This window comes from Prionailurus viverrinus, chromosome B4, assembly GCF_022837055.1.
Source record: "Prionailurus viverrinus isolate Anna chromosome B4, UM_Priviv_1.0, whole genome shotgun sequence".
Classification (NCBI taxonomy): Eukaryota; Metazoa; Chordata; class Mammalia; order Carnivora; family Felidae; genus Prionailurus; species Prionailurus viverrinus.
Genome location: NC_062567.1, coordinates 64,300,604 through 64,325,078, shown reverse-complemented (window position 1 = coordinate 64,325,078; position 24,475 = coordinate 64,300,604). Strand labels below are relative to the sequence as shown.

The 24,475-nt window shown below is 36.5% G+C and overlaps 1 protein-coding gene across 1 annotated transcript in view; it reads left to right on the top strand.

Annotated features, from left to right (window-relative positions):
• ABCD2 (ATP binding cassette subfamily D member 2) overlaps nt 1-24,475 on the top strand; it is a 69,966-nt gene that overhangs the window by 9,456 nt on the left and 36,035 nt on the right. The window contains exons 3-6 of the mRNA XM_047867053.1: nt 4,678-4,799; nt 8,094-8,262; nt 8,903-8,997; nt 13,326-13,471. Of these exons, the coding sequence (XP_047723009.1) occupies nt 4,678-4,799; nt 8,094-8,262; nt 8,903-8,997; nt 13,326-13,471 (532 nt within the window). The remainder of the gene's footprint in view (nt 1-4,677; nt 4,800-8,093; nt 8,263-8,902; nt 8,998-13,325; nt 13,472-24,475) is intronic.

Here is a 24,475-nt window from a genome sequence, read left to right as displayed (position 1 = left end):
CAGTCCCACTTACTCCTGTTCCCAGTATGCCCCAGTAAAGGCAATTATTCTACTGACCATTCATTAGTGTTTGCGGGTTTGAAACTTGTATAAATAGTATCATACAGTACACATAGGAGTTCTAGTTGCTCCACATCTTTGTCGATGTTTGATGTCAGTCTTTTTCATTTTAGGCATAGTGGTAAATCACTGTGGCCTTAGTTTGCATTTCTCTGATGACTAATGAAATTAAGCACTTTTTTTTTTTTAACATTTATCTATTATTGAGAGACAGAGAGACAGAGCATGAGCAGGGGAGAGGCAGAGAGAGGAGGAGACACAGAATCCGAAGCAGGCTCCAGGCTCCAGCTGTCAGCACAGAGCCGGAGGCAGGGCTTGAACTCACAAACCGTGAGATCATGACCTGAGCCTAAGTCAGACGCTCAACTGACTGAGCCACCCAGGCCCCAAGAGATTAAGCACTTTTTATTTGTTTATTGGCCATTTGGATAGCTTTTCTTTTTAAAAAAATTTTTTAGTGTTTATTTTTGAGAGAGAGAGAGCATGCGCGTGCGTGCGCGCGTGCATGAGTTGGGGAAGGGACAGGGAGAAAGGGAGACACAGAATCTGAAGCAGGTTCCAGGCTGTGAGCTGCCAACACAGAGCCTGACACTGGGCTCCCAACTCATGAATAAGTTACTTTGGTTTTTTTCATTTTAATTATTATTCTTTTCTTTTCTTGTTTTTTTATGTTTAATGTTTATTTTTGAAAGAGAGAGAGAAAGAGAGAGAGAGACAGAGCACAAGTAGGGGAGAGGCAGAGAAAGAGAGGGAGACAGAATCCAAAGCAGGCTCCAGACTCTGAGCTGTCAGCACAGAGCCCAATGTGGGGCCCAGTGCAGGGCTGGAACTCACAAACCTCGAGATCATGACCTGAGCTGAAGTCGGACACCTAACCAACTGAGCCACCCAGGCACCCTAGATAGCTTTTCTTATGAAGCGCCAATAAGTTTTTTGCTCACTTTTAAATTGACTTTTCTGTTTTTTACTTATTGATTTGTAAAAATTCTTATGTACTCTATAATGTGACTTTTGTCAGACATACACACACACAATCTTAAATATCTTTTCCCACTCTATTCTTACCTTTTCAGTCTCTTAATAGTGTGTAAGAGAAGATCATTTTACCAGTTCAGTTTATCAATCATTTTTGTGTGTATGGTTAGTGGTTTTATGTCTTATTCAAGAAATATTTGCCTAATTCAAGGCCATGAAGATATTCTCCTACTTTATCTTCTAGAAAATTATTGGTTTTTCATTTCATATTGAGATCTTCAATCCAATTAGAATTGAAATTTTATACAGTGTGAGGTAGGGAAAGACCATAAAGTTTTGCTGAGATTTGTCAATGTGATAAAGATAAAATTCAAGTGGAAAGAATTAAACTCAGATTATAAGTCCAAAGAAAAAAGTACAGAGGAATAACCTACTATTTTAGTTTTTAAAAAATTAATAGACTTAGGGTGCCTCGGTGGCTCAGAGTCACCTGCTAAGAGTCCGATTCTTGATCTCAGCTCAGATCTGAATCTTCGACTCGTGAGTTGAAACCCTGCTTTGAGGCATGAAGCCTACTTAAACAAAAAATTAATAGACTTAATTTTCTTAGAGCAGTTTTAGGTGTACAGAAAAATTGAGCAGGAAGTACAAAGAGTTCCAAATAAATATCCAGTTTCCCTCACAGCTTCCCCTATTATTTACATCTTGTATTAGTGTGGCACATTTGTTACAACTGATGAACCAATATGCACACATTATTAACTGAAGTGCATAGTTTACATTACGATTTATTCTTAGCGTTGTACAGCTGTAGGGTTTTTGACAAGTGCATCATGACATAACCTTAGTTTTTAAATTTTTTCTCACCTTTGCAGTGAATAACAGATGTCACCATCTTTCAATATATACTTTTATTAGCAGAGCTGAAAGGCTGAAGTAAAATGAGCAAATAATGTTAAATATTACATCCTTAAATGAGAAACATTTGACAAAATATTGAAACTATTTGGTGAGGAAAATAAAATTTGTTGACCTATGATACAAAATACGTGAGTGCCCTGGGTCATGAATTTATATTCTGCCACTAAGGAATTTGGCTTTTTCATAGAAGTTATGCAGTTGGCTGTTGTATGCATGACAAAATACTACTGGCACTGTCCTCATAGTACCTGCCAAAAAACAACCAATAGAATAAAAGTCAAATGAAATCTGTCCACAGCTATTTGTAATTTTGTTGCTAAAAGCATGAAGAAAACCCAGTAAGCACTAATCTGCCAAAGCAACATGGAAAGTACCATGCCGTATCAAGCACAAATCCATCTGTGCTAGTGTTTTTCCTTGTTAACAGAGGCTGTTGATGAAAGCTGCTACTCAAACCCCTTTTAACCTAAATTCATAAAATTCCATAATTATTTTAGATCATCAGCCAGATTCTCTATGAGCCAAACCTATTCTTAGAGCTTTAACTGATATAGCAATTCATTATTTTTGTAGCTTGCTGAGAACCCTTCTGTAATTTTTTTGTGGCTATCTAAATTTTATCACATTTAAATGTGTTAAGAATATCTACATTCTGTTCCCAGTCTATTTATCCAATCACATCCTTCACTCCTCACTTCTACCAGCACTCAAAGCCTTTCTTTTTTCATTCTTCAAGGAAACTAACTTCAAGGGACTAATGGTAGTTCTGTAAAGCAGTGATTAACAGTAGGGCCAGGAGGGACCATATTGGATTATCATAAAATGTCTCCATGGACACACGGTGATTCTGATATTCAAGTGAAATCTGTGCCTGACACCATCCATACTGTAACATGAGCAGGCTATTTATCATCCAATTGGCATTGCTTGAAATTTCCTTTCTCTATGCCATTACTTACGCTGTACTTGTGATTTCTTAATTGTACATAGTCTTCAAGGCCTCTGTCACAGTCGGCTGCTCCGTGAAACATTTCCTGTGTCTTGCAGCAAGAATTGATTTTTGCCCTCTCCAAACACCTCACACTAACTCTTGTCATAGGCTACCCTGCGTAGTTATTTAGCAACTTGTCTTCTGTCTCCTACCAGACTGTAAGTCCCCCAAGGAAAGAGTCTGAAAATCACATTTATCCTTGCATGTCATATAATACTGTGCCTAATTTCTTAACACATCTAGTTGTTGAGTAAATATCTGCTGAGTGAATTTTACCTTATATTATGCATGGAACCCTTTCAAACTCAGCTGAGCTGTCTATGAGCAAGTAAAGGTAAAAGTATTTGGTAGTCCTAGCAGGGCACAAGTTAAATATTTGCACTGTTGTAGAAAACAAAACACAAAAAATGAAACAAACAAACAAACAAACAAAAAAACACTTTACACTGAGATAAAACAGAGAGAACTATATATCAAAACGGGCCTGTGGCTATCTATAGCAGTCTAATACTTTCATTATAGTATTTAATTTAGAACTTTAGAGATAATTTATAGGAGAACCATGTTGAGAATCCTATAGATGATGGGAAATATAAAGTAATGACTGGGGAGAATAATTGAGAAGAGTAAGACTAAATTGAGTACATACGCAATAATAGCCAGAGAAAGTAATCACCGCTAACACTTAGAGCACTTATTATCAGCTATGGATTAGACTAATACTTCATTTGTGTCTCACCTTTAAACCTCACAACAATCCTTTGAGATACAATTGTTTAAGATAGTAGTATGAATTCCCTCATTTACACATGAGAAAATAGGCATGAAGAAGGTCATTGGCTTGTTTTATTTCTCTTACCATTTGTCATTAAGTAGTAGAGCCTGCATTCAAACCTAGTCTACCTCCTACTCTTGACCGTAATTCTGCTTTGACAGTAATTTAGGATGTTCATCCATGTATCCATTTGTTCATCCATGCATTCAATACACATTGAGGTGTGCTCTGTGCTGGACACTCTGCTGAGTACTGGGAATAAAGAGTAAAAAATAGTCTTGACTCTTAAGGAGCCTATAGATTATTAGAAAAGGCAGACGAGGGTTTCCAGGGAAATCTCTTTTAAAGAGTTGACTTTCTTAAAGAAAGAGCTAGGCAAAAAAAGGAAGGGAAGTGCGGTAAGTATATATATTAATGGTATATATACCATTTCAAGGAAATGGTATATGCAAATACCAAAGGATAAACAGAATTTTGTATGCTTGAGGTGAATGGAATATCGTAGGTTTGAAGTGCTGTAGGTACAGTTTGGGTGAAACATATAAACTAAGTCTAGATTATGAAGATCAGCTAATTTACATTTCTATTGAAGGAATCACCCTAGAAATACTTGCTTATATTCCAGTTATTCCTAGTTTATTGAACAAATCACTAGCATTTTATTGTGTAACTGTAAGAAGGGCTGAATGTTGAATTTGGAAAGGTTTGAAAAAATGCTAAATGAAAATAGTCTTAATTGGTAATTTAATTGCTCTAACTCTCTCCTAAAAAAATAATGAAAGGAAGCTTTAAATAAAATCCAGTACAAATACTGTATTTTCAATAATTCATTAAATTTCTAGAAAATTGCTGATATTAATGAAAAATTTACACGTGGGTTTTTTAGTCACCATTTCATTTGTAAAAATGAAATAGTTACTTGAAAAAACTCAATAGTTTTGTAATTTGCTTTTAGATCTAGAAGATGGCCAAAAACAAGCTATGGTTAGTGAACGGACAGAAGCCTTTACTACTGCTCGAAATTTATTGGCCTCTGGAGCTGATGCTATCGAAAGGATTATGTCGTCATACAAAGAGGTACTTGCATATCTTGTTTTCAATTTGATTAAAATAAAATATTTGAAAATCAAGAAAGATGTAAATCATCAGATATACTTAGCATTTTGAAAGCATCTTTTCTCTACTAAAAATTCCTAAAACTGTAATCAAGATAAAGGGCAGCAACTCCTAAGTGTTTTGATGCTAATACTATTTGAGTTTTACACTCTCAATTGAAACTCCCCTTTTTTGGTGTATAGTTTTCTTTTCTTTTTTTTTTTTTAATGTTTATTTGTTTATTTTGAGACAGAGCGAGTAAGTGCACAAGGAGGGGAGGGGCAGAGAGAGAGAGGGAGAGTGAGAATCCCAAGCAGCCCCAGCCCTATGAGCTAGAGCCTGACTTAAAGGCTTGATCTCAAGAACAGTGAGATCATAACTGAGCTCAAATCAAGAGCAGGGCGCTCAACCGACTGAGCCGCAGAGGCGCCCCTAGTATGACATATCTGTTTGTAAAAAAAAGTCTATTAGGTGTGGATTCTGGAACCAGAGAACCTACATTTAAAAGCTTACTCCAGTATTTACAAATTATGTGAACTTGATCAAGTTCCTTAACCTGTCTGCATTTGTTTCCTCATATGTGAAGTGGGGATAATGACGGCATTGATTTTGTAGGGTTGTTGTGAGTCAATACATGTAGAATATTTAAAACAACAGGGGCATCTGGGTGGCTCAGTGAGTTAAGCATCCAAGCTTTGGCTTAGGTCATGATCTCATGGTTCGTGAGTTCAAACCCTGTGTGGGGCTCTTGCTGACAGCTCGGAGCCTGGACCCTGCTTCGGATTCTGTGTCTCCCTCTCTCTCTCTGTCCCTCCCCTGCTCACTCTCTGTCTCTCTCTGTCTCTCTCAAAAATAAATAAACATTAAAAAAATCATAATAATTATAAAAATAACACATATTAAGGAATTCAATCACCGCTAGCCAATAATATCATTTATATACTTTGCAAACTTGTACTCATCGTTCATGACAAGTCAAGCCTCACCAACCGCATATAAAATCCTCTTGTGATTCCACCTTCTTCCCCACCTTCCTTGCAGAGTCTGGGTCTCCCTTCTCCGTGTCCCAGTAAATCTGATGCTTTACCACATTACAATTGTCTATCTGCTCACCAGACCCTGAGTGGAAAGCATTAACTTACTCATCTTTGCAGTCCTAATCATTTTAATACTTGGAATATTGTATGTGGTCAAGAAATGTTTGCTGAAAGAATGGTATTAAGACCTGAAGATGTCACAGTGTTAAAATTAGAAATTATTTATTTCAGATATTATATAATATTCCCATGATTAATCATTTTCACCATTAATTTACTCTTTTGGCTTTTGTATCAATATGAATCACCAGACCATCATTATAAATTTATCTGCCTATTAAATCAGCCTTGAATAGACCATATGAAAGAGTAAGAAAGTTTGTGATTTGCTGACAAAAGTTTTCAGTGTCATTCAACAACTGATTTATTGAAAGGATTTTTTTTTTTTAAAAGTAAAACCGATTGTTTAGGGTCATATACCAAAACAACTCAGCTTTAAATTTTCTTTTCAAATAATAATTTTGATAATGTGTACATCATTTTTAAGATAGGTTTTTGATGTAATAAATCATTTATTAAAATTAAATGACAAATCAAAGTTTTACACATCTCATATTAAAATACTTTGCTACCTAAGTCACAGAAAGAAATTGACTAGTTTTTTCTACATTGTATCCAATACAAGAAATAATTTCATTTTGCTTTATTTTCCCTGAATATACTTGGGATCATAGAATGTTCACATCTAAAGAATCTTACCATTGCTGTAACAGCACAAGCAAGAACCATGCGTTCTCTCTGCTGGTTCCAGAAGAAACAAGATTCCTCTCTAGAGTAAGAGTCCTAGGGCAAACTCCCTGCCTTGTATCCCAAAGTAATTTGTCAACAGTCATATACTCACTCTGCCCACTCCACCTTGCATTCTAGCGTATTAACTCATTGCCTCTTGCCTTTCTTTAACTGACCCATACATTTCATTTTGGATTTTTTCCTCTATGCAATTACATTTGCCTGAGTTTCTTTTGAATCTGTATGTTGTTAATTCTTGGCTCTGTTTTGCTCCACTTGGGGACTCAAGGGATTCTTCTAGATAACATTTTAGAAATTACCGATTAAATAGTTACAACATTAATATACAGAAATGAAATACTAAATACAGACGTCTCACATAGTAGAGACGTGTGCTAGAAGGCTATTGATAACTATCCATACTCATTTACGGCTTAGGTTTTGCACGCACATAAATCTTACACAAATGTCAGCATTGTTGTATTATTCCACAATTTATTAGTGACATGCCTTGCTTGTTGGTACCAATTTCCTAGTAAATATTCCCATAAGGGAATGGTTTTTGTGCTTTTCTTTTCACTGAGAAAGATGGTCTTGACAGGAGATGAGTCACCTTTCACATTACCCTGATAACAACAAGGTGTTATTTTAATAGAAAAACAGCAAGGGATTCAACCTAAATTGGACAACTGGCAGAATAAGAGCAAGGCACCATTCTACTGAGCCTTAGGGACTAAAACAGAGATTTATCTCATTTTTAATCTCACCCAGAATAAAAATCAGATTTAATGTTTTTCTTTGGGCATGTAAATCATGTTTGGCTGGAAAAGAAGCTGAACTATGGGATTTGGACTGAAAAGGATTTGAAGCTTTTCACTGAGCTCACTTCCAGTATTGATATCCTCTGACAGGAGTGTTTTCTTTGGCGAAGCTTAGGAATTTTGACAATCAATTTGACTTAAAAACATTCGTTTCATAATCAGGAAAAAAACCCCTATTTTTCTTATATTTAAAATCTTCCATTTTAAATTGAAAAAAGATATCAAAACAAAGGATTGTTATTTCATTGAATGACGTTAAGCTTTTCACAAAATTTCTAATTTTCTGGAAATAAAATTTGTCATGTAAACAGGAGCCAAATCAGAAATTTGATTGGAAGATTTTAAGCCTCACTAACATTCTGAAATCTTTACATTTTATTTTGAACACTCACTTGAATGAATAATTTTTTATGGGTTTTATAATTCCAATCAAATTTACATTGACACTGTGTTATTTTGCTCTCTTGGTAAGCCTTTTCTGTTATTTTTTATCACTAACAGATGTATTTTTTTTCATGTATTATGAAATAAGATCTTTAATATTAAATCAAGAAGCTAATAGATTGCATATTTATTTAAAAGTCTATCTGGAGTATATTAACTCTATTTTATCTCTGTGCTGATTTTAGATCACAGAATTAGCAGGCTATACTGCTCGAGTGTACAATATGTTTTGGGTCTTTGATGAAGTAAAAAGAGGCATTTATAAGAGAGCTGCTGTCATGCAAGAGTCTGAAAACCATAGCAAGAATGGAGTTAACATAGAATTACCCCTCAGTGACACATTGGAAATCAAAGGTATTAAAGCAAATGTTTTATATTTTCCTCTTTTGAAATGCTTACTTTATCAACAGAACCAAAATTTTTTAGAAGATCACTGTTATTAGCTACCAAGAACTAATATTTACTTATTTAAACAACTATTCCTAAAGTTAGTGTCACAATTTGAGGAGTGGTGACTAACATTACCAAGAAAAAATTATGCTATTTTATTTAGAATAAATTTCTAGAATTATTTTTAGAAACTGAACATATGGCAGGATGAATTGTTTGCTTTTAAAATTCAAATACAGAATTAGAGCTAACATTTTATTGTTCTTCATTATTCTATATTTTTTAACTTAACTTTAATTATCACATTTTAAAAAATTGTGTTATTCCACACCTTAATTCTCTTATTGCAGCATTGTATTTTTTCTGTAGGGAAGGTTAATTTAGTGAAATAAACAATTATAAAGAATATAGCTAGGTTATATCAGATAGAGTTTATCTCATTATGCTCTCATTATGATGTTGACATTAGATTATTGTACAATGTTTCTGAGAAATATTTTCTAAATATATGTGTCAGAATGTCCAAATTTACATTAAACCTCTTTTGAGATGTAGATACAACATATACTAGCTTTTATAACTTAAACTATTCCTTAACTTTTAGGAAGAGTTATTGATGTGGATCATGGAATTATTTGTGAAAATGTTCCCATAATTACACCAACGGGAGAAGTGGTGGCTTCCAGGCTAAACTTCAAAGTAAGATGATATTCAAGAATCTTCTGATTGTTGCCATCACACTAATACAAAACAACTCAGAATTCATGTACCTTATGTTAAGTACTTGGAGGAGCATATGGAAAGGAGGGGAAATCAAGAAAGGTATGCATAGTGGCTCAATTACAGAAGCAGTTCCTCAGAAAGCAAAGAGAAAGAGAAATTTGATTTCTACTGCTTTTTTGCCGGGGTGAAAATCAAAATTTCTCAGTGCACTGAGGGCCCATACAAGGTAACTTTTGGGAACAATAGAGAAATTCCTCAGAAATTAATATCTGGAAAAAGATTTTAATTTTTTTCTTATACGGATTACTCAAAATATACAAGCCTATGTTGTAATGTATTTACTAAAACGTAAGGAAGAGGTCATTAGCAAGTTTACTTCTGCTATTATATATTCTCTAAATATAATTTATATTTCCAATAATCACCTCTTCCATAGGAAGAAATAATCAGAAGATTCATGGATTGGAATTTAGTGTTTAATTTTGTTGAGATTAAGAGTTGTTATTTATTATTCTATGTCTTGGTAACAAAAACCAAGAAGTGAAAATTGCTTAGTAAACCAGAGGCCCTAATTTAAAGCATTGTAAAATTTGAACAAACATTTTTGGAATTCAAGCACACAATAATTTGCTGATAAGCATTAATGACTACAATGAAGGCATCTAAATTTATGAAGACATGATTGGACTTGGTAACAGAATTAACAAACATGACAATACACATACTAATGATTTCAGCATGGACCTCAGTCTAAGTTTAATTATTACAGATGTGCTTGCAAATGAATAAGGGTTCTGGAAGATGATAAGTACTGAACATAGGAAAATTCTGTGTTAATAAATATAGGAGAAATTGTGTTTGTTTGTTTTGAGAGAGAGAATGAGTGGGGGAGGGGCAGAGAGAGAGACTCTTAAGCAGGCTCCTCAGCGTAGAGGCTGATTTAGGGATTAATCCCATGACCCTGGGATCATGACCTGAGCTGAAAGCAAGAGTCAGACGCTTAATTGACTAAGCCACCCAGATGCCTGAGAAATTGTATTTAAATTACAATTTGGTTAGGCTTTATTTTTCCATTTATAGACTTACAGAATGATTTAATTAGTTGGATATGATCATGAGTACCAATTAGGTGCTAATGATGCACCATAATCTTAAGTAGATTTGAAATAAAACATTTGAAGGGGCATATATGGAATGTTTCATTATTTATTAATAGTTTAGCAATTTTTTATTTATGAATTATTATACAGAATTTGTCAGGTTATGTTTTGTAGTATCAATTCTTGTTGTTCCATTTATTAAATAGTATTAAGAGTCTTGAATTATACCACCTACTAACTACATTATTCTGGACACATCGCACTCTTTCTGTGAAAAAATTCAGGGCTCAGTTTGTTTTTTATACAAAATTAATTTAAAAATACTTAATCTAATGAAATGTCATCAATTTTGAAGTTCTACAAAGATATATGTTAATATAGTATACTTTATGATAGTTGGCTTTGTTTCTGACTCGGGGAGTTTTATTTAAAAAGTGTCAGGTCCCTAAAATATAATGAAAATTCTGTTTCCTATATATACATTGAGAAACAGGTTTCTAGAGGAAAAGGTTCTTATCCATTATGGGATTAAAAAACTATTTGATAAAGAAAATTCAATGATGTGGGAATTATTTTTGCTTCACACTCACTGTTAAACGTAAGAAAACTTAGGCTAATAAAATAATACAAATATAGAAAAGGCTCCTATTATGACTCAAATGTGTTAAATTTCTGAGAATTCTTAATAGAGAATGATGCTATTAAAATATTTTGTGAATATGCCTTTTGCCATGCCACATACCTTTAAAAAAATCATTTGGGAGGTATTTATGCTTCTACAAAATTAAATTTCCTTAACCCTCTCTTTAGTGACAGAGTGCAACAAATCACAAAATTAATTCTTTCTGGGTTCTTCCCAGGATTTTCTTCAAACTATTCTATCAAAATAACTTTTCAATTGGCTACAATTAGGGAGAAAAAAATATCTATAGTAAAATGTTTAGACTCAAGCTCACTCCTGTCTTATGTCCTTGTGGTAGCTGCCTTCAGTGCTTGAAATGTTCTTTCTCCTGCTCTGACTGGCTGTTTCTTGTCATGCAGGCTCAGCCTAAACGTTACCTCCTCAAAGAGGATTTTCCTGTCCACCATTCAAAAGAAGCATCCCCCCTACCACCTCCAACCCCACAATGCCACCATCTTTCCCAAATGAATCTTTCTTGTTTTGCCATTAAAGAAGTATTTATCACTGCTTAATTTTTGTTCACATGTTTCTTGCCGTCTTTCCCATTGGAATATAAGCTCTATGAGAACAGAAATGTGTCTTGGGTAGCACTGTAGCCCTTGTGCCTAGAGGAATGTCTGGCACATGGTAGATATCCAATCAGTGTTTACTAAGGAAATCTAATTATTTAGACAGAACATAAATCTGAACCATTTTGGCTTTACATATACTTATTGTATACATCCCTAGCCCCTTTATCTTAACCTCCTTCCCAATCCTTCCCTTTTTTCCTTCCCTTCCTTCCTCTTCCCACCACCTTCTTCCAACAAGAAGATTCCAGCTTATGTTATACACAATATGTAGACATGGAAGTGATCCCTTATACTGACATAATGCAAATAATATAGTGTTTTTTCACCTTTGAGTTTTCTTTTTTTTTTTTTAGTTTATTTATTTATTTATTTATTTATTTATTTTTTGGGTGAGGGGGGTAGAGAGAATGGAAGAGAGAGCGAATCCCAAGCAAGCTCTGTGCAGGCTAACAGCACAGAACCTCGGTGCTCAATCTCAAAAACTGTGAGATCATGACCTGAGCCAAAATCAAGAGTCAAGCCCTTAACAGACTGAGCCACCCAGGCACTCCTTCATCATTGAGTTTTAAATATGACATATCCTATATCACTGATACTTAGATATTTGTGTCCTTATTACACAAAACTGTATCTACAAGCATACAGATTTCTGCCTTTCATACGTTGATGCTATATTCACTTTTTAGTACTGATTACAAAATATCATTTGTTCTTAGAAATGTTCTTATCAGTGTTCTTAAGGCAAATTTTTAAATGCTGTTCTTTTTCCTTGTTTTTTTACAATGCCTTTTAAATACCACACTAAGACAGCTTCCTGATTCTATTGGGTGGAATGGGAATTCATGAAACTTAACTGTTTAAATTTAAATGATAAATAACATGGAGAATTCTAAAGAGAAGCATCCAACTGATAATGGATAAATAACTTATTATATATATATATATATATATATATGTTTTAATTCATTCCTAGAATTATATATTATACATATACAACATATATAATATACATATACAACATATGTAAGGTTGACATATCTTCCTGACAGCTTCCTGATTCTATTGGGTGGAATGGGAATTCATGAAACTTAACTGTTTAAATTTAAATGATAAATAAGATGGAGAATTCTAAAGAGAAGCATCCAACTGATAATGGATAAATAACTTATTATATATATATATATATATATATGTTTTAATTCATTCCTAGAATTATATATTATACATATACAACATATGTAACATATATATAACACATATAACATATATATAACATATATGACATATATATATATATATATATGTTTTAATCCATTCCTAGACATAAGACTAAATTATAGTCTTCTTGCTTTCCTCTCTCTTGGCTTGGTAAATGTATTTTCCCCATCTGTGAACAAAACAGAATTAGAATCATTTCATCTCTCTGATGAGCTTTTGTGATTGTGTAACATTTCAGACTGCTGAAATAGAAAATTAAACCAACCATCTGGATCTTAGAATAAACTTTGCTTTATAGCTAATAACTCCAACTGACAAATACAACCAAGTTGTATTTGAGTTCAGTATAAATTTAGTCAAATATTAATATAAATAAAGTCAAATTTAATATATGTTAATTTAAAATTTTATACTTTCTTATTTCCCATGTGGTTTTGTTTCTATATATGTGTATAACATCTGATGACAGGACCTCAATTAAAATTTTAGAAATCCAGTGCTCATTCCAAGAAGGTCTATTTCCTTTGGAGTTGGATTATCTTATCATGCTATTAGCCTCAGAGCAAAGTCAAAGCCAAATTTGATGTTCTCACTCCTGATATATATATTTTTTGAATCCTTGCTAATCCTCGGTTATCATGTGTTTCAAAATTTGCAAAGAATTGCTTTTAAATGCTGCCAAATGAAATCACTTTTAAATATTGCAGTTTATAATTCTATTTCTTACTCTAGGTACAAGAAGGAATGCACCTTTTGATAACTGGGCCCAATGGTTGTGGAAAAAGTTCTCTCTTCAGAATTTTAAGTGGGCTCTGGCCTGTGTATGAAGGAGTCCTCTATAAACCACCTCCCCAACATATGTTCTACATTCCACAAAGGTAGGTACATATTTTATATCACAAGAACATTTCATTTTTCTTTTGAATTATATTGATTTCCTTAGGCTCCTCAGTTTATCACCTTTAAACAAATTTTCACTCAGAGCAGCTATTAATTAAGGAAACAAAAATTTAGTTACCCAAAAAGTTTTATTATTGCTTTGATTAGAAGTTTCCAGGACAATACCACTTCTTTTTATTTTCACATCTATCTAGATATAATGAGCACTCAAAGACTACAGATGTTAATCTCAAGGAATAGCAAGCTAGTTGAAAGAATAATTTGATTGCTTTAGATGTCAACTTATCTCTTCTCACAGAAAAAATATTACCTGGATAGTATACTAATCTCTTCATCAAGCTGTATACATTCATATCTTCTAAAATTGTTCACTTATATTTTAAGAGCCATTATAAAATAGTCTCTATTACTGTTATGCTATATTATTAATGATTTGAAACTACCTTACTTAAAATTTTACTGTAAGAATGAGTGTAAAGTAAGCATAGAAATATTTAAAAGGAACATTGTTTCTTTTGAAGTCTTTAGCCATCTTTCCTCATAAGCATTTAGAAATACCTGAATACAAAGTCATACGTAAGAATTTGGAATATTTATTCCTGCTCATCTTTTCCATCTGTCATCACCCTGGGTTAGGTAGACATCACAGAGTACTTACTCCTATTGTGTTAGAACATTCTTCTGTGGAACCTAAAAGAGCACTTAGGCTGGAGGTATAGAACCAGAGCAAATGTGAAATTTATATCAAGTATGGTGCTATCACATGTCTGTCTTGCTCCTTTTCTTTTGTCATAAAGTGCTTGTACCTTCCTGCCCTCTGGTCTAATTTTTAGACCGCATGTTGTAGTTAGGCAGATGAAGTTATGTGGGGTTCTTTGCTTTAAAGTAAGACTTATGGGGCGCCTGGGTGGCTCAGTCGGTTAAGCGTCTGACTTCAGCTCAGGTCACGATCTCGCGGTCCGTGAGTTCCAGCCCCGCGTCGGCCTCTGAGCTGATGGCTCAGAGCCTGGAGCCTGCTTCCGATTCTGTGTCTCCCTCTCTCTCTGCCCCTCCCCCGTTCATGTTCTGTCTCTCTCTGTCTCAAAAATAAATAAATAAACATTAAAAATTTTTTTTTTAAAGTAAGACTTATGTTAGCAGTGGAAAGCTACTTGAAGTATAAGAGAATTAAGAAATGCGTTAGCAATAAGAAAATATTGGATGTGAGCAGTGTCATGAATTCTTATGTTTACCACAAAATAGATAACATCTTGTGACACCAGAATCCTTCTCTTTCTCTATATGCTTTAAAGTTTCTTGGGAGATCTTCTGAATCTGACAACTAAATTATCCTGCCAAAGCTTAAGTTTCAGACACTAATGTGTTAAGTAAATGGATTTTTAATTTTTAATTTAGGTTATAAGGCATAGAATCATGAGGAAAATGTTCTATCATAGAATTCTACTCTCAATTCAATAAAATCATATATATATAAATTTTATATTTTAAGCTATTTTAGATTTCCTAAATAATATAAAAGGTACAGTTCCTTTTTTTTTTAATTTTTTTTTTTAACTTTTGAGAGAGACAGAGACAGAATGTGAGTGGGTTAGGGACAGAGAGAGAGGGAGACACAGAATCCAAAGCAGGCTCCAGTCTGTGAACTGTCAGCACAGAGCCCTACGTGGGGCCCGAACTCATGTGCCGTGAGATCATGACCTGAGCCAAAGTTGGAGGCTAAACCGACTGAGCCACCCAGGCACCCCAGAAAGGTACAGATCTTGAATACAGCTGTAACCTGAACAACACAAGACATTTCCAAGGCATACAAAAGTGCATAATCAAGCAAAATCTTCCTTCAGAAATTAAGGAAAAATAAAGACTTTCTCAGACAAACAAAAGCTGAGGGAATCCATCACTACTAGACCTGCCTGAAATGCTGAAAGGAGTTCTTGAAACTGAAATGAAGCTAGCTAGTAACATGAAAACATATGAACATATACAACACTAGTAAAGGTAAATATATAGTAAAATTCAGAATATTCTAATACTGTAATAAGATGGTATGTTAACCACTTAAATACTAGTATGAAAGAGGACAGAGTACTAAAAATCACTACAACTCGTGTAACTTTTAAGTGATACACAGTATAAAAAGAGTTAAATTGTGATATTAAGAACATAAAAGAAAGGGTCGAGTTTTTTAAAAAAATTATAATGATCACTCATTTTTGAGAGACAGAGAGAGACAGAGCATGAGCAGGGGAGGGGGCAGAGAGAAAGGGTGGCACAGAATCCGAAGCAGTTTCCAGGCTCTGAGCTGTCAGCACAGAGCCTGACACAGGGCTTGAACCCATGAACCGTGAGATCATGACCTGAGCCTAAGTTGGATCCTCAACTGATTGAGTCACTTAGGCACCCCAGAGTAGAGCTTTTATATGCAATTGAAGTTAGGTTGTTACCACAAAGTGAAAACCTATAGTAGATTCATAGATAAAAACAAGGGAATCATCATACTACTACATAAAATCACCAATTCACACAAAGAAAAAAAGGCATCCAAATTGGCCAGGAGGAGGTCAAACTTTTACTCTTTGTAGATGACATGATACTATTTGGAAAACCCTAAAGATTCCACCAAAAAAATCTGCTAGAACTGATTCATGAATTCAGCAAAGTTGCAGGATATAAAACCAACACACAGAAATCAGTTGCATTCCTATACACCAACAATGAAACAACAGAAAGAGAAATCAAGGAATCGATCCCATTTACAATTGCACCAAAAACCATAAAATACCTAGGAATAAATCTAACCAAAGAGGTGAAAAATCTATACACTGAAAACTATAGACAGCCTATGAAAGAAATTGAAGAAGACACACAAATAAAATGGAAAAAGATTCCATGCTCCTGGATAGGAAGAACAAATATTGTTAAAATGTCGATACTACCCAAAGCAATCTACATATTCAATGCAATCCCTATCAAAATAACACCACCATTCTTCACAGAGCTAGAACAAATAATCCTAAAATTGTATGGAACCAGAAAAGACCCCAAAGAGCCAGAGCAATCTTGAAAAAGAAAACCAAAGCAGAAGGCATCACAATCCTGGACTTCAAACTATACTACAAAGATATAATCATCAAGACAGTATCGTACTGGCACAAGAACAGACACTCAGATCAATGGAACAGAATAGAGAACCCAGAAATGGACCCACAATGTATGGCGAACTAAACTTTGACAAAGCAGGAAAGAATATCCAATGGAATAAAGACAGTCTCTTCAGCAAGTGGTGCTGAGAAAACTGGACAGCGACAGGCAGAAGAATGAACCTGGACCACTTTCTTACACCATACACAAAAATAAACTCAAAATGGATGAAAGACCTCAATGTAAGACAGGAAGCCATCAAAATCCTTGAGGAGAAAACAGGCAAAAACCACAGCAACTTCTTACTCAATGCGTCTCTGGAGGCAAGAGAAACAAAAGCAAAAATGAACTACTGGGATCTCATCAAAATAAAAAACTTCTGCACAGCGAAGGAAACAATCAGCAAAATTAAAAGGCAACTGCCAGAATGGGAGAAGATATTTGCAAATGACATATCAGGTACAGGGTTAGTATCCAAAATCTATAAAGAACTTATCCAACTCAACACCCCAAAAAATATATAATCCAGTGAAGAAAGGGGCAAAAGACATGAATAGACACTTCTCCAAAGAAGACATCCAGATGGCCAACTGACACATGAAAAAAATGCTCAACATCACTCATCATCAGGGAAATACAAATCAAAACCACAATGAGATACCACCTTAAACCTGTCAGAATGGCTAACATTAACAACTCGGGCAACAACAGAAGTTGGCAAGGATGCAGAGAAAGATGATCTCTTCTGTATTGTTGGTAGGAATGCAAGCTGGTGCAGTCACTCTGGAAAACAGTATGGAGGTTCCTCAAAAAACTAAAAATAGAACTACCCTACAACGCAGAAAATGCACTACTAGGCATTTATCCAAGGGATACAGGTGTGTTTCGAAGGGATACATGCACCCCAGTGTTTATAGCAGCACTATCAACAATAGCCAAAGTATGGAAAGAGCCCAAATGTCCATTGATGGATTAATGGATAAAGAAGATGTGGTAGATAGGCGGCAAGATGGCGGCTTAGGAGGACGCTGGGCTCACCGCACGTCCTGCTGATCACTTAGATTCCATCTACATCTGCCTAAATAACCCAGAAAACCGCCAGAGGATTAGCAGAACGGAGTTGCCGGAGCCAAACGCAGACGAGAGGCCCACGGAAGAGGGTAGGAAGGGCGAGAGGCCCACGGAAGAGGGTAGGAAGGGCGGCGAGGCGGTGCGCGCTCCACGGACTGGCGGGAGGGAGCCGGGGCGGAGGGGCGGCTCGCCGGCCAAGCACAGCCACCGAGTCTGGCTTGCAAAAGCGGAGGGGCCTGACGGACTGTGTTCCCACAACAAGCGCGACTTAGCGTCTGGGAGGTCATAAGTTAACAGCTCTGCTCGGAAAGCGGGAAGGCTGGAGGACAAAGGGAGGGAGAGCTGCTGAGCCCCCTGACAACAGAGCTCAGTTTGGTGGGGAACAAAGGCGCTCGCCAGCGCCATCTCCCCCGCCCATCCCCCAGCCGAAATCCCAAAGAGAACCTGTTCCTGCCGGGGAACTTGCTTGCTCCGCGCAAACACCCAACTCTGCGCTTCGGCGGAGCCAAACCTCCGGCAGCGGATCTGACTCCCTCCCGCTGCCACAGGGCCCCTCCTGAAGTGGATCACCTAAGGAGAAGCGATCTAAGCCTGCCCCTCCTGCCCCCGAGCACCTTGCCTACCCACCCCAGCTAATACGCCAGATCCCCAGCATCACAAGCCTGGCACGGTGCAAGTAGCCCAGACGAGCCACACCACCCCACAGTGAATCCCGCCCCTAGGAGAGGGGAAGAGAAGGCACACACCAGTCTGACCGTGGCCCCAGCGGTGGGCTGGGGACAGACATCAGGTCTGACTGCGGCCCCGCCCACCAACTCCAGTTATACACTACAGCACAGGGGAAGTGCCCTGCAGGTCCGCACCACTCCAGGGACTATCCAAAATGACCAAGCGGAAGAACTCCCCTCAGAAGAATCTCCAGGAAATAACAACAGCTAATGAGCTGATCAAAAAGGATTTAAATAATATAACAGAAAGTGAATTTAGAATAATAGTCATAAAATTAATCGCTGGGCTTGAAAACAGTATACAGGACAGCAGAGAATCTCTTGCTACAGAGATCAAGGGACTAAGGAACAGTCACGAGGAGCTGAAAAACGCTTTAAACGAAATGCATAACAAAATGGAAACCACCACAGCTCGGCTTGAAGAGGCAGAGGAGAGAATAGGTGAACTAGAAGATAAAGTTATGGAAAAAGAGGAAGCTGAGAAAAAGAGAGATAAAAAAATCCAGGAGTATGAGGGGAAAATTAGAGAATTAAGTGATACACTAAAAAGAAATAATATACGCATAATTGGTATCCCAGAGGAGGAAGAGAGAGGGAAAGGTGCTGAAGGGGTACTTGAAGAAATCATAGCTGAGAACTTCCCTGAACTGGGGAAGGAAAAAGGCATTGAAATCCAAGAGGCACAGAGAACTCCCTTCAGACGGAACTTGAATCGATCTTCTGCACGACATATCATAGTGAAACTGGCAAAATACAAGGATAAAGAGAAAATTCTGAAAGCAGCAAGGGGTAAACGTGCCCTCACATATAAAGGGAGACCTATAAGACTCGTGACTGATCTCTCTTTTGAAACTTGGCAGGCCAGAAAGAATTGGCACGAGATTTTCAGGGTGCTAGACAGAAAAAATATGCAGCCGAGAATCCTTTATCCAGCAAGTCTGTCATTTAGAATAGAAGGAGAGATAAAGGTCTTCCCAAACAAACAAAAACTGAAGGAATTTGTCACCACTAAACCAGCCCTACAAGAGATCCTAAGGGGGACCCTGTGAGACAAAGTCCCAGAGACATCACTACAAGCATAAAACATACAGACATCACAATGACTCTAAACCCGTATCTTTCTATAATAACACTGAATGTAAATGGATTAAATGCGCCAACCAAAAGACATAGGGTATCAGAATGGATAAAAAAACAAGACCCATCTATTTGCTGTCTACAAGAGACTCATTTTAGACCTGAGGACACCTTTAGATTGAGAGTGAGGGGATGGAGAACTATTTATCATGCGACTGGAAGCCAAAAGAAAGCTGGAGTAGCCATACTTATATCAGACAAACTAGACTTTAAATTAAAGGCTGTAACAAGAGATGAAGAAGGACATTATATAATAGTTACAGGGTCTATCCATCAGGAAGAGCTAACAATTATAAATGTCTATGCACCGAATACCGGAGCCCCCAAATATATAAAACAATTACTCATAAACATAAGCAACCTTATTGAGAAGAATGTGGTAATTGCAGGGGACTTTAATACACCACTTACAGAAATGGATAGATCATCTAGACACACGGTCAATAAAGAAACAAGGGCCCTGAATGAGACATTGGATCAGATGGACTTGACAGATATATTTAGAACTCTGCATCCCAAAGCAACAGAATATACTTTCTTCTCGAGTGCACATGGAACATTCTCCAAGATAGATCATATACTGGGTCACAAAACAGCCCTTCATAAGTTTACAAGAATTGAAATTATACCATGCTTACTTTCAGACCACAATGCTATGAAGCTTGAAATCAACCACAGAAAAAAGTCTGGAAAACCTCCAAAAGCATGGAGGTTAAAGAACACCCTACTAACGAATGAGTGGGTCAACCAGGCAATTAGAGAAGAAATTAAAAAATACATGGAAACAAACGAAAATGAAAATACAACAATCCAAACGCTTTGGGACACAGCGAAGGCGGTCCTGAGAGGAAAATACATTGCAATCCAGGCCTATCTCAAGAAACAAGAAAAATCCCAAATACAAAATCTAACAGCACACCTAAAGGAACTAGAAGCAGAACAGCAAAGGCAGCCTAAGCCCAGCAGAAGAAGAGAAATAATAAAGATCAGGGCAGAAATAAACAATATAGAAACTAAAAAAACTGTAGAGCAGATCAACGAAACCAAGAGTTGGTTTTTTGAAAAAATAAACAAAATTGACAAACCTCTAGCCAGGCTTCTCAAAAAGAAAAGGGAGATGACCCAAATAGATAAAATCATGAATGAAAATGGAATTATTACAACCAATCCCTCAGAGATACAAACAATTATCAGGGAATACTATGAAAACTTATATGCCAACAAACTGGACAACCTGGAAGAAATGGACAAATTCCTGAACAACCACACTCTTCCAAAACTCAATCAGGAGGAAATAGAAAGCTTGAACAGACCCATAACCAGCGAAGAAATTGAATCGGTTATCAAAAATCTCCCAACAAATAAGAGTCCAGGACCAGATGGCTTCCCAGGGGAGTTCTACCAGACGTTTAAAGCAGAGATAATACCTATCCTTCTCAAGCTATTCCAAGAAATAGAAAGGGAAGGAAAACTTCCAGACTCATTCTATGAAGCCAGTATTACTTTGATTCCTAAACCAGACAGAGACCCAGTAAAAAAAGAGAACTACAGGCCAATATCCCTGATGAATATGGATGCAAAAATTCTCAATAAGGTACTAGCAAATCGAATTCAACGGCATATAAAAAGAATTATTCACCATGATCAAGTGGGATTCATTCCTGGGATGCAGGGCTGGTTCAACATTCGCAAATCAATCAACGTGATACATCACATTAACAAAAAAAAAGAGAAGAACCATATGATCCTGTCAATCGATGCAGAAAAGGCCTTCGACAAAATCCAGCACCCTTTCTTAATAAAAACCCTTGAGAAAGTCGGGATAGAAGGAACATACTTAAAGATCATAAAAGCCATTTATGAAAAGCCCACAGCTAACATCATCCTCAACGGGGAAAAACTGAGAGCTTTTTCCCTGAGATCAGGAACACGACAAGGATGCCCACTCTCACCGCTGCTGTTTAACATAGTGCTGGAACTTCTAGCATCAGCAATCAGACAACAAAAGGAAATCAAAGGCATCAAAATTGGCAAAGATGAAGTCAAGCTTTCGCTTTTTGCAGATGACATGATATTATACATGGAAAATCCGATAGACTCCACCAAAAGTCTGCTAGAACTGATACAGGAATTCAGCAAAGTTGCAGGATACAAAATCAATGTACAGAAATCAGTTGCATTCTTATACACTAACAATGAAGCAACAGAAAGACAAATAAAGAAACTGATCCCATTCACAATTGCACCAAGAAGCATAAAATACCTAGGAATAAATCTAACCAAAGATGTAAAGGATCTGTATGCTGAAAATTATAGAAAGCTTATGAAGGAAATTGAAGAAGATTTAAAGAAATGGAAAGACATTCCCTGCTCATGGATTGGAAAAATAAATATTGTCAAAATGTCAATACTACCCAAAGCTATCTACACATTCAATGCAATCCCAATCAAAATTGCACCAGCATTCTTCTCGAAACTAGAACAAGCCATCCTAAAATTCATATGGAACCACAAAAGGCCCCGAATAGCCAAAGGAATTTTGAAGAAGAAGACCAAAGCAGGAGGCATCACAATCCCAGACTTTAGCCTCTACTACAAAGCTGTCATCATCAAGACAGCATGGTATTGGCACCAAAACAGACACATAGACCAATGGAATAGAATAGAAACCCCAGAACTAGACCCACAAACGTATGGCCAACTCATCTTTGACAAAGCAGGAAAGAACATCCAATGGAAAAAAGACAGCCTCTTTAACAAATGGTGCTGGGAGAACTGGACAGCAACATGCAGAAGGTTGAAACTAGACCACTTTCTCACACCATTCACAAAAATAAACTCAAAATGGATAAAGGACCTAAATGTGAGACAGGAAACCATCAAAACCTTAGAGGAGAAAGCAGGAAAAGACCTCTCTGACCTCAGCCGTAGCAATCTCTTACTGGACACATCCCCAAAGGCAAGGGAATTAAAAGCAAAAGTGAATTACTGGGACCTTATGAAGATAAAAAGCTTCTGCACAGCCAAGGAAACAACCAACAAAACTAAAAGGCAACCAACGGAATGGGAAAAGATATTCGCAAATGACATATCGGACAAAGGGCTAGTATCCAAAATCTATAAAGAGCTCACCAAACTCCACACCCGAAAAACAAATAACCCAGTGAAGAAATGGGCAGAAAACATGAATAGACACTTCTCTAAAGAAGACATCCGGATGGCCAACAGGCACATGAAAAGATGTTCAGCGTCGCTCCTTATCAGGGAAATACAAATCAAAACCACACTCAGGTATCACCTCACGCCAGTCAGAGTGGCCAAAATGAACAAATCCGGAGACTATAGATGCTGGAGAGGATGTGGAGAAACGGGAACCCTCTTGCACTGTTGGTGGGAATGCAAATTGGTGCAGCCGCTCTGGAAAGCAGTGTGGAGGTTCCTCAGAAAATTAAAAATAGACCTACCCTATGACCCAGCAATAGCACTGCTAGGAATTTATCCAAGGGATACAGGAGCACTGATGCATAGGGCCACGTGTACCCCAATGTTCATAGCAGCACTCTCAACAATAGCCAAATTATGGAAAGAGCCTAAATGTCCATCAACTGATGAATGGATAAAGAAATTGTGGTTTATATACACAATGGAATATTACGTGGCAATGAGAAAAAATGAAATATGGCCTTTCGTAGCAACGTGGATGGAACTGGAGAGTGTGATGCTAAGTGAAATAAGCCATACAGAGAAAGACAGATACCATATGGTTTCACTCTTATGTGGATCCTGAGAAACTTCACAGGAACCCATGGGGGAGGGGAAGGAAAAAAAAAAAAAAAGAGGTTAGAATGGGAGCGAGCCAAAGCATAAGAGACTTAAAAACTGAGAACAAACTGAGGGTTGATGGGGGGTGGGAGGGAGGAGAGGGTGGGTGATGGGTATTGAGGAGGGCACCTTTTGGGATGAGCACTGGGTGTTGTATGGAAACCAATTTGTCAATAAATTTCATAAAAAAAAAAAAAAAAAAAAAAAAAAAAAAGAAGATGTGGTATATACGGAGTATTACTTGGCAATCAAAAAGAATGAAATCTTGCCATTTGCAACTATGTGAATGGAACTGGAGGGTATTATGCTAAGTGAAATCAGTCAGTCAGAGAAAGACAAATATCATATGACTTCACTCATATGCGGACTTTAAGAGACAAAACAGATGAACATAAGGGAAGGGAAACAAAACTAATATAAAAACAGGGAGGGGAACAAAACATAAGAGACTCATAAATATGGAGAACAAACAGAGGGTTACTGGAAGGGGTTTTGGGAGGGGGGATGGGCTAAATGTATAAGGGGCATTAAGGAATCTACTCCCGAAATCATTGTTGCACTATATGCTAACTAATTTGGATGTAAATTTAAAAAAATAAAATTAAAAAAAGAAAAAAAGAAAAGAAAAAGAAAAAAGAAAAGAAAAGAAAAAAAGAAAAAAGAAAATCAGCAATTCACAAAGGAGGGCTGTGAAGAGGAAGAAAGAAGTTAGAGAACTACAAAAAAGCCAGAAAACAATAAGCCAGTATTAGTAAGTCCTTGCCTATTAACACTTACTCTAAATGTAAATGGATTGAATTTTCCAATCAAAAGGCATAGACAGGACGGATGGATAAAAACAAAAAACAAAAAACAAAAAACAAAAAACAAAAAAACAAAAAACAAAACAAGACCCAACTATATGCTGCTTACAAGAGACTCACTTCAGCTTTAAGGACACACATAGATTGAAAGTGAAGGGATGAAAAAAGATATTCCATGTAAATGGAAACCAAAAGACACCAGGAGTAGCCATGCTTATATCATACAAAACATACTTCTGGTGAAAAATGGTAACAAGAGACAAAGAAGGTCATTATATAATGA